The sequence below is a fragment of the Trypanosoma cruzi genome, genomic scaffold (genome assembly GCF_000209065.1).
Source record: "Trypanosoma cruzi strain CL Brener 1047053517161 genomic scaffold, whole genome shotgun sequence".
In the NCBI taxonomy this organism is placed as follows: Eukaryota; Euglenozoa; class Kinetoplastea; order Trypanosomatida; family Trypanosomatidae; genus Trypanosoma; species Trypanosoma cruzi.
The window spans coordinates 206,355-215,566 of NW_001849569.1; the positions used below are offsets into that span (position 1 = coordinate 206,355).

Consider the following 9,212-nt stretch of genomic DNA (forward strand, 5'->3'; position numbering starts at 1 on the left):
CTCTGCGAAGCGCATGGAACAAAATATGGATAGCACCACCATTACCGGGTGGGTGGACCCAGCCCCACGCCTCCGTCTCCTACAGGGCCGATTGGATCGTGCTATGTCCGAGGAAGCAAAGGATAAGCTTCGTGAGCGCATCTCAAAACTGAACCAAACCTTTGCCGTTATTCGCGTGGGTGGGCGCTCATCAGTGGAGATCAGCGAATCCAAAGATCGTGTGATTGATGCTCTCAATGCCTCGCGCAACGCATTGGCGGAGGGAATTGTCGCAGGTGGTGGGGCCGCTCTTCTTCATGCCTCAAAGGAGCTGGATAAGATTCTTCAGGCTGACGAGGAAATGGAACAGGATCGGCGAACAGGCGTAATTATTGTGCGAAATGCGGCGCGTCTTCCGATGAAACGCATCAGCGAAAATGCAGGTGAAGAGGGCGCAGTCACAGTGGAAAATGTTGCTGAGTATAAAGATAGCTGTATGGGCTACGATGCTCAGAATGATCGTTACGTTGACATGTTTGAAGCAGGCATCATCGACCCTGTAAAAGTAGTCACCTCGTGTGTAGTTGATGCGGCGTCGGTGGCCGGTCTGATGATCACCACAGAGGCCAGTGTATGTGATTACCAGACAGAATAAGAGAAGGGAGGAAACGGCGGGGGTAATCCTCAGTCTGGTAATAAACGGCAATGCGACAGCGGGTGGTATCGATAGTAGATGTTGCCAATAAGAGGGACAAGCGACGGGGGAGAGAACAAAGATGACAATGATGATAGCTGTGTTTGTGTGTGTGTGTGTGTGTGTCATGGGAGAGTGGCTTTGCTCACAGTTCAAAACATATATATATATATATATATATATATATCTTTTGTTGTCGTTGTTCTTCTTGTGTCAATGGCAAGGCAGACGCGTTTTCCGTGAGTGAGCGAAAACGGTGGTACGGGAGGAGGTGTTGGGGACGTTCTTTTATGTGCATGGAAATGTCTCACTGTCATCTTTACACTTTTTTTTTTTTTTTTTTTTTTTTGCTGTGGAGAAATAAAGCCGAGGGAGTTTCGGCTTTTGTGAAATTGTATAGGGTAGGGGAGAAATGTTGCGGCTAACGCGTCTCTTTCGCGAGATGGCTCCAGAGCTGCAGCTGGAGTACGTACCGTTGCTGTTCACACGGACCATCCTTGGACCAAATGGTGGTTTTGCCGGTGAGGAACGTCTTGTGAAACTCGAGATGGCACGAAAATACATCGAGGATGGTCACGCCGTGACGCCTACGGAGGAACTTCGACAAGGGCTTTGGTGTTTTAACCCTGACACAAATCAATATGATCGTTTTATAGAGCGCAATGAAGAGTTTCTGGACTTTGCCGCACGCAAGAGACAGTGGCTTGATGTTTACTGGCGAGTAAACACAGGATATCTCTTGTTTGGACGACAGTCATGGGGTCAAGGCTTTCTTATCAACTGCCCACTGCGAAAAAGGGATGTGGCACAGAAGCTTTGGGAGCAGTACAAAGTCCGTGTTGATCCCAGACTCATCGAATTTCGTGAGAAGGACCGTCGTACGGGGATTCAAGATCTGGGCCACAACTGGTGTTGGCTGTATTTGCCTGGAGCAGAGGAGTTGGGCATTGATCGGGAGGTCTATGACAACAAGCGGGTGAAAGTACGAATGCACATACGCAAAATGACATCTTTTTACTCCCTTTACTGATGAATGATGATGGGGATGAAGGTCGGTCATTTATTTTTTCTCTAAGTGACCCGATTTGTTTGCGTTACCGCTTTTTTCGAGAATTGTAGCGTGACTGGATGCTTATTTTGACTTTTATTTTCCTTCTAATGCGTGCTGCCAGGGCTGTTGAGCCTGTGATCTTTTAGTTTTTTATTTTATTATTTTTTTTTTTTGCTTGTCGGTTTCTGACAGTAACGAGGAACAGAAGGCGAGATTACGCTTGTTTGGCATTATTATCTGTATATTTATAGCGGCAATATTGAGGAGTGGATATTACGAGAGAAAGGGTCGAGTGATGATTAGAGCACTGCAGAAGCGGGTTTTATTCTCTTCATTGGTTCTAATGGAGCCACGGAATTACATGTGCACCACACGCCGCACACAAGACAAGGCGAACAAGTCCGCAATGGATCAAGAAGACAAGGAGGAGCTGGAGCGGGAACGACACCTGCGTGAACGCTTTTCGCAAAAGATCCAAGAGGCCATGCCGCAATACGCGCAGCAGGGCCCTGAGAGTTGTAGCAGCGGGACGTGCGGCGCTCAACAGACCCCTTCTTCCATGATGTTTTTTCGGTTTATGTTTTTTTTGACCTCGCTGCTTCTTCTTATGGCCCTTTTACAAGTCAGCGACAAAAATTCCCCTTTTAACATCATGCAGAACATTCCTTGGTGGCAGCTGCCCCTTTCCTCCGTGTCGTACTTTACGCTTATGCGGGCCTTGCTACCGTACAGAGAGCAGCGGCGGATAAAGGAGGAATATGAGGTTGCATCGAGATTGAATCCAAAACTCACGCTTGATCAGTTCTTTGCTCAGCGCTATCCTAACATGTTTCAAGGCTACCAAACACAGCAGCAGGAAGTTGTGGCAGCCGTTTCTGCGTGTCTCGCATCGGCCAATGACTTGAATTTTGTTAGAACCATATCGCGTGCGGCCGGGTCGGCAAGAGATATCAGGGCCTCCGTCGACAACATCATTGGCACGCTGAAGCGGGAGTATCCACACCTCTTTCAGAATACCGGAGCCCCGCCGTTCTCTTCTGTGGGAGTGTAGCCTTGAAAAACAAAACGAAACAAAAAAAAAAAAAGAAGAAGGCTCCAAATGCGATTGGCAGTATTTGTTGTTGTTATTTTTTTTTTTTTTTACAAAAAAAAACACTAAAAAATATATATTGCTGCTGTTTTCATCTGGTTGTCTTGTACATTGGATGCGGGAAAAGGAACAAATATAGTGCCATGGCCTTTCCATTGAGGAAGAAAAAATATTTTACTTGTGCGTTCATACTGACACCGACGCAAAAAAAGAAGAAAAAAAAAATGCTGCATTGCATTGGTTTGCCACCACAATAATATTTTTTTAATGTTTCTTATCTTTCCGATTTTTTTTTTTTTTTTCTTTGCGTGTCCGCGTGTTTTCAGTTTCAATTAGCGATGGAATACGCCAAGATGCCAAGTGTTCCGAGTGCGATGAGGGAGAAAAATGTGAAGGTGGTGGAAAAAGGGCCAGGTAATGACCATTTACATTTTATATATCACTGGTTGGATTCCAAAGATCCTAAAGGAGCACGATGGCGTATTGAAAACATTTATTGGAATGGATGGCGTGCATTTTTTGTGGGCTTTGCTCTATTTGGTGCGGGCATCACGTTTCTGGCGTTGGGTTTGGCTTGCTTACGAATTGTGGGAGACAATCCACGTGGTTGTGCTTTGCTCATTTTGGGAGGTATGCTGAGTCTTCCGGGCCTGTACAGTCTGACGGTGTTATGGTACTATGTGCGTGGCAACAGGAATTACTCCTACAACCAACTACTTTTTGAGTAGCCGTGTTCATCACGGGTGATCAGAAGCAAACACACATATACACGCAGCTTAAATTGTGCAGAGAAATTTGCTGGATATTTTGACAACGGAAATGAATATCCTTATTTTTGAGTAAGCACCTAGTGGCTGCGTAGAATTAGCGCCATATTGATAGCATTTAAGACTGCTTTTCCATTTTACTCTTATTTTTTTGTTAACTGATATTTTGCTTCCTTTCGACATTTTTTCCCTCTTATAATTTTAATGGTCAAACACAGTAGAAAATACAAAGAACACACATAGGGGCACAGAGTAGCATCCTGTGCCAGAAGAAAGAAGGCGCAAAAAGGGAAAAGGTGCAGTCACAAGGTGCTGCGCTCTGTCTGCTCACGCTCTCCTCTCAGGCATCCGCGCCCCACGAGAAGAACGAGGACACACGCACACATACACGCATTTTGGCGCGTGTGCTTTTGTCATGAAGAAGCCAACCGTTGCTGTTGACTTGGAGGCATTTCTCCGTGCGTCGTTTCCGTCGCGCCGCGATTTTTTCACAACCGAGGACGCCACCCGTGCGCTTGCTGATTACACGGGAGCATCATTTTGGGAAACGTCTCTGGTGGTGGACATGCGTCAGTCACACCACACCATGGAACAGATGCAAACATACGCGACGCGAATAGCTGGGGGAAGGCGGGGAAACGGTGAGGAGGGCCCCCGCATGACAGCGATGCTGCCGGGAATTCAGGACTCACATGGAGGCAAAGAAGCCGCGTGGGAAAGTGGCGACGGTTCGGTCCGCTCCCTGCCCGTCAAGCCGTGCGTGGAGCGAAACAGAAAGACATGCAAGCAGTTTTGGGAAAATGGTGCGTGCAAGTTTGGTTCACGGTGTCTCTATCATCACTTGGCACCCTCGCAGGGGCATTTGGCTGACCCGAGTGTGACGAAGGCATCCCTCGGCCACTGTTTTGGCATCGCGAACCGATGCGTGGAAGAGCTACCAAAGCCCAATGTCTCTGGCGGACCATCGGATTTGAATTCAAAGGAAGGGAACCGTGAGGTGCTGGCTGCCCTGCCATCATCCGCCAACAACTACTCCTCCTCGGCTCCAAGGTCACACAGTGGGGCTCTGAGGGCCACGACAGCAATGCCGCAGGAACCCCCAAAGCCGCTTGGCGGGACGGCGTGTCCGGTGTTTGCGGCCTTTGGCGGGGTTGTTGTGCTTCCGGTTTCGCTGCCGGATGGATCTATATGCGGCTACGCCCCTTTCCCACTGCAGATGCCACTTGTTCGATTTCCTCGTCCATAAGCCGTTCGGTTTATATTTTTTTATTGCCTATTTTGTTTCTGGGTCCATGGTGTTTTGTTTATTTGTCGATTTTCTCCGCATAGGGGAGGAAGAAGGAAGCGGGCGCTTCCAGTTTATTTCTTAATTTTTTGAGGTTCACTTTTTGTTGCTTTGGGGGTGGTTATCTTTGAGATGAACAGATGGCGGCGCATATGTGTGATGCCTACAGAGCGCCGAGAGTAACAGGGCGGGGTGCCGCCGCGATCTTTTTTCTGGCTGCGTTACTTGTGATGACAGAGTCCGAAACGGAGAGGGACGGCATATTTTGTGATGTGCTCTTGTTGCTATTGCTCCTCTCGCACCCCCACCCTTCCGTTTCTCTCTCCCGGTGTGTGGGAACAGGCGTGATCATTGTAGGAGTGGGGATGCTGCAGGGCACTGGCAGACGTCTGTTTTCAACGTTCGCACTGAACCCCGAGACCACCGTCGCACCGCACGGTCCTCCGCGCGGTCTCATCAATCGATATGTGTCCATGGGGCTCCCCCCGTGGGCGGCGTGGTGCAACAAAGTCAATCGCTATTCGCTTTACCGTATGAGTGGCGTGGCCCCGCGCACCCTTCTGCCAAAGGCCCCGCATGAAATGGATGTCATTTGGCTTAATGAGCGCGTTCGAGAGCGAGTACGAACCTCTCGAGGGGTTCAGAACGTCTATCGGCAACTGAAGTACCCTTACGTGAAGACCGGCATACACTACAGTGACGTGCTGTGCCACTGGGTGCAGGTGCCCATGGTGGAGGCGGCGATGTTTGAGGTTGAGAAGGACGGCGGTTTTGACAACTTCGTCTTGAAGCGATCTGGACCCGAGTTGCGCTCAACATACGGGGAGCGGGTCCGGCGGCACATTTTGGTGCGGCAAAAGGAGATTCGGAAGAATTTTGTTTTGGACCAGCAAGCGAAGCACCTGGCGGATGCCATTTGCGGGGAGGTCCTGTCCTTGCGGGATGAAAGTGCAGCTGAGGCGGTGCTGGCGAAGTACGGGATTGAGAAGAAACGATTCCTGGAGGAGCTGGCGCGTATCGTCGTCGCGCGAAAGGAGAAGGCGAATGCTGTAGCCGTGACGGCGGAGGAGCCATTGCCATGAGACGGTGGCGACGGAGGAAGGAATGGTGGTGGAGGGGAAGAAATTGGGTGGTAGAGAGGCGAAGGGGCCCTTCTTGTCCTCGCATGCGTGGGGATGGATAACTCATGGGATGTTTTTGCTGCTGTTGCTGCCTATGCCTCTTTGTTTTTGTTCTCTCTGGACGCATTTGCATGCATGCTGTTGCTGCCCATCCGGGCCTCTCCGTCTTTCTCCTGGGCAAGTAGAAAGGCACGCGAAGGGAATTGTGCAGCAAATGCGCCGGACGTTACGTCATGGCTACCATGCCTACGTTCCAAAGGGCGCGCTTCTCAAAACAGACATGCTCGCATCTTCGCCCCAATTGGTGACGGCCGTGTTCCGTGAGACGGAGGCCGCGGCAGAACGTGCGGACAGGGCGAATGATGATGCAGGCTTTTTTAGCCGACCTCGACTGAACTATCCAGTCGCGTCCGGCATTCCGGCATTTATCTCCAGGCGACAGTTCGATGTGCAGTACAATATCTTTCACCACGATGCGGTGGAGACGCTCAACCGGCACACATTAGGCACCTCACTGGAGGGGCACAGTCTTGAGACCGTCATACGTAGAACGTCGTTTGATGCCACGCAGGCAGCAGCGCACACCGCGGCGGCCGAGCACTTCAACTATTGTTTCTTTTACAAGTCGCTTCGGCCATGGGGAACGGCGGTACCAAAACAACTTCGCGAGGCTTTTCAGTTGCAATACGGCCGCGACGGATCGGTAGATGTGGTGGAGGAGGTGAAGCGGCTGTTAACGGTCGTGGTTCTCTCGCACCAAGAGCGTTGTGGTTGGGTTTACCTTGTCTGGACAGGAAAGCAGTTTGATGTCGTGGAGTTTCCTCACGGTGCGTGCCCCATTGGCAGTGATCTCATCCCACTCCTGGCGATTAACGTGCATGAAGGCGCCTATTCCCTCGACTACGGTCTTTCGGGACTGGAGCAATACGCACAAAACTACTTTAGGGCGTGCAATTGGTTCCTCGCTGAACGATATTACTTGCAGGCGACGGGGAGGGGGTCGAGTTGCGATGCATGAACGCGTCTGGTTGAGGGGAGGTCATGCCGCAAATAGCTTCCGTTTTTTTGTTGTTCTCCATGCTTTCTCCTCTCTTGACTTTTCCCGCGTCCGTGTCACAACAAGGGAGAGAGGGTTGGGGGGAGTCTGTGCTGTGCGTGTCTTTTTCCCTCTCTCATTGTTGTGGAGTTCACTTTTCCCTTTTTTCTGTCATGTGCCTTGTTCTCTCTTTTTTTTGTGTGCACGCACGCACATTTTTTTACTGCTATGCATGGCATTTTAGGTTTTCGCATTACATTCAATCGTCCGTTCTTCCAACTGCCAAAATGGGGTCTCCTAAGATCGTGTACTCCGCCCTCATAAGGAACACCACCACGATTTCTGTGACGGTGCTTGTCACCTATTCCATGCCGAACGAAATGCCCCAGGAAACTGTGCAATTGCTCATTCCACCAGGCGAAGAAAAGGAAGCGCCCCAGAAATTGGTGGAGGACGGTACAGTAACCTGGACAGGCTTTATTAGCAAGGTTGCCGTTGAGGGTGGGCAGTCTATGAGTGCTCCTTTCCTGGGAGTGGAATCTCCTACGAGAAAATACGGTTTTGAAGTTTACATGCAAGTCGGCATGCTGCGGCTATTAGCATTGGGCCCTGTCGAATCAAGCAGTGATTGAATGTCAATGCATTATTTTTGGTTTTGATTTTCTTAACGCATATTTTGTTTTAAAATATTTTGTTGTATTAGTAGTGGAAGCGTGCATGTTGGTATAAAAGTTGTTTGAAATATAGATAAGTTAATAATTGTGTCGTATTCCTGCCGTGATACTAGATGCATGCATTGATTTCCCTTTCTAGGAGCTTGCGAAGAGAAATTTCGCGGGGTAAGCGGGGTATCTAATTTGATATTTATGTATCCCGATAAAGCTAACTCTGTACGACCTTTTTTTCCTACTTTATGTTTTTTTGGCTGATCGCGATTCTAGAAAACAGGGATCCAATAACGTCTAGAGGACTTCAATTATTTCATTTTTATTTTTACTTGGTGCGAAACTTTGAGGATGAATCGTGTCCAATATTGTTTCGTTCGTTCCTTTATTATACCCACTTTGTTTGGTTACCACTATTGGCAAATTCAGGATCTGGCTAGCGGCCCAGGTGCACATTCTGCATCTGTATTATTTCCGAGCGTGTTTGTTTCTGTAAAGCGCTTAACGAGCATATATAAATATAAATAAATATATTTGCGTGTGGGTGTGCAATTTCTCTTGTTGTCTTCTTCCTCTCATCTTTGGTTCTGCGCAAGCGACCGCTCCAGCCACAACGAAGACATCCCCCCACAATGTCCTCCCGTCAAGGCGGCAAGCAGAAGCCTCTCAAGGCTCCCAAGAAGGAGCGCCTGGATGACGACGAGGCGGACATTGCTTTTAAACAAAGGATGCGTGAACAGCAGAGGGCCGAGAAGGAGGCCATCGCTAAGCTTAAGGGCGGCAGGAAGTAAAGGACTCCTTCCATGGCCCATGGATGCACGCAACGAGGACAGCGAGAGATAAGGCGCAAAAAGGGAAAAGGTGCAGTCACAAGGTGCCGCGCTCTGTCTGCTCACGCTCTCCTCTCAGGCATCCGCGCCCCACGAGAAGAACGAGGACACACGCGCACATACACGCATTTTGACGCGTGTGCTTTTGTCATGAAGAAGCCAACCGTTGCTGTTGACTTGGAGGCATCTCTCCGTGCGTCATTTCCGTCGCGCCGCGATTTTTTCACAACCGAGGATGCCACCCGTGCGCTTGCTTATTGCACGGGAGCATCATTTTGGGAAACGTCTCTGGTGGTGGACATGCGTCAGTCACACCACACCATGGAACAGATGCAAGCATACGCGACGCGAATAGCTGGGGGAAGGCGGGGAAATGGTGAGGAGGGCCCCCGCATGACAGCGATGCTGCCGGGAATTCAGGACTCACATGGAGGCAAAGAAGCCGCGTGGGAAAGTGGCGACGGTTCGGTCCGCTCCCTGCCCGTCAAGCCGTGCGTGGAGCGAAACAGAAAGACATGCAAGCAGTTTTGGGAAAATGGTGCGTGCAAGTTTGGTTCACGGTGTCTCTATCATCACTTGGCACCCTCGCAGGGGCATTTGGCTGACCCGAGTGTGACGAAGGCATCCCTCGGCCACTGTTTTGGCATCGCGAACCGATGCGTGGAAGAGCTACCAAAGCCCAATGTCTCTGGCG

General features: G+C 49.9%; 10 protein-coding genes across 10 annotated transcripts, besides 8 other annotated features; all 10 read left to right on the forward strand.

Annotated features, from left to right (window-relative positions):
- On the forward strand, nucleotides 1–634 carry Tc00.1047053511735.10 (chaperonin HSP60/CNP60, putative; the record flags this gene model as incomplete). The annotated part of the gene is made up of 1 exon (XM_800762.1): nucleotides 1–634. A coding segment is annotated over one exon (634 nt), but the record flags the coding sequence as incomplete, so codon positions are not given.
- Nucleotides 1–9,212: a sequence feature (heterozygous, Esmeraldo-like haplotype).
- Nucleotides 773–799: a microsatellite.
- Nucleotides 833–860: a microsatellite.
- Nucleotides 999–1,022: a microsatellite.
- On the forward strand, nucleotides 1,086–1,703 carry Tc00.1047053511735.20 (hypothetical protein, conserved; the record flags this gene model as incomplete). Its single annotated transcript, XM_800763.1, has 1 exon — nucleotides 1,086–1,703. One exon carries the CDS (start codon nucleotides 1,086–1,088, stop codon nucleotides 1,701–1,703), a length of 618 nt encoding a protein of 205 aa, XP_805856.1.
- Nucleotides 1,871–1,897: a sequence feature (AT_rich).
- Nucleotides 2,020–2,775, forward strand: Tc00.1047053511735.30 (hypothetical protein, conserved; the record flags this gene model as incomplete). Its single annotated transcript, XM_800764.1, has 1 exon — nucleotides 2,020–2,775. One exon carries the CDS (start codon nucleotides 2,020–2,022, stop codon nucleotides 2,773–2,775), a length of 756 nt encoding a protein of 251 aa, XP_805857.1.
- Nucleotides 2,849–2,895: a sequence feature (AT_rich).
- On the forward strand, nucleotides 3,153–3,542 carry Tc00.1047053511735.34 (hypothetical protein, conserved; the record flags this gene model as incomplete). The annotated part of the gene is made up of 1 exon (XM_800769.1): nucleotides 3,153–3,542. The coding sequence occupies one exon, from the start codon at nucleotides 3,153–3,155 to the stop codon at nucleotides 3,540–3,542; it is 390 nt and encodes a 129-aa protein (XP_805862.1).
- On the forward strand, nucleotides 3,997–4,827 carry Tc00.1047053511735.40 (hypothetical protein, conserved; the record flags this gene model as incomplete). Its single annotated transcript, XM_800765.1, has 1 exon — nucleotides 3,997–4,827. The coding sequence occupies one exon, from the start codon at nucleotides 3,997–3,999 to the stop codon at nucleotides 4,825–4,827; it is 831 nt and encodes a 276-aa protein (XP_805858.1).
- Tc00.1047053511735.50 (hypothetical protein, conserved) lies at nucleotides 5,007–5,948 on the forward strand (the record flags this gene model as incomplete). Its single annotated transcript, XM_800766.1, has 1 exon — nucleotides 5,007–5,948. One exon carries the CDS (start codon nucleotides 5,007–5,009, stop codon nucleotides 5,946–5,948), a length of 942 nt encoding a protein of 313 aa, XP_805859.1.
- Nucleotides 5,971–7,005, forward strand: Tc00.1047053511735.60 (superoxide dismutase, putative; the record flags this gene model as incomplete). The annotated part of the gene is made up of 1 exon (XM_800767.1): nucleotides 5,971–7,005. The coding sequence occupies one exon, from the start codon at nucleotides 5,971–5,973 to the stop codon at nucleotides 7,003–7,005; it is 1,035 nt and encodes a 344-aa protein (XP_805860.1).
- Tc00.1047053511735.70 (hypothetical protein, conserved) lies at nucleotides 7,029–7,655 on the forward strand (the record flags this gene model as incomplete). The annotated part of the gene is made up of 1 exon (XM_800768.1): nucleotides 7,029–7,655. The coding sequence occupies one exon, from the start codon at nucleotides 7,029–7,031 to the stop codon at nucleotides 7,653–7,655; it is 627 nt and encodes a 208-aa protein (XP_805861.1).
- Nucleotides 7,835–8,017: a mobile genetic element.
- Nucleotides 8,199–8,224: a sequence feature (AT_rich).
- Tc00.1047053511735.79 (hypothetical protein, conserved) lies at nucleotides 8,321–8,479 on the forward strand (the record flags this gene model as incomplete). Its single annotated transcript, XM_800770.1, has 1 exon — nucleotides 8,321–8,479. One exon carries the CDS (start codon nucleotides 8,321–8,323, stop codon nucleotides 8,477–8,479), a length of 159 nt encoding a protein of 52 aa, XP_805863.1.
- Nucleotides 8,669–9,212, forward strand: Tc00.1047053511735.88 (hypothetical protein, conserved; the record flags this gene model as incomplete). The annotated part of the gene is made up of 1 exon (XM_800771.1): nucleotides 8,669–9,212. A coding segment is annotated over one exon (544 nt), but the record flags the coding sequence as incomplete, so codon positions are not given.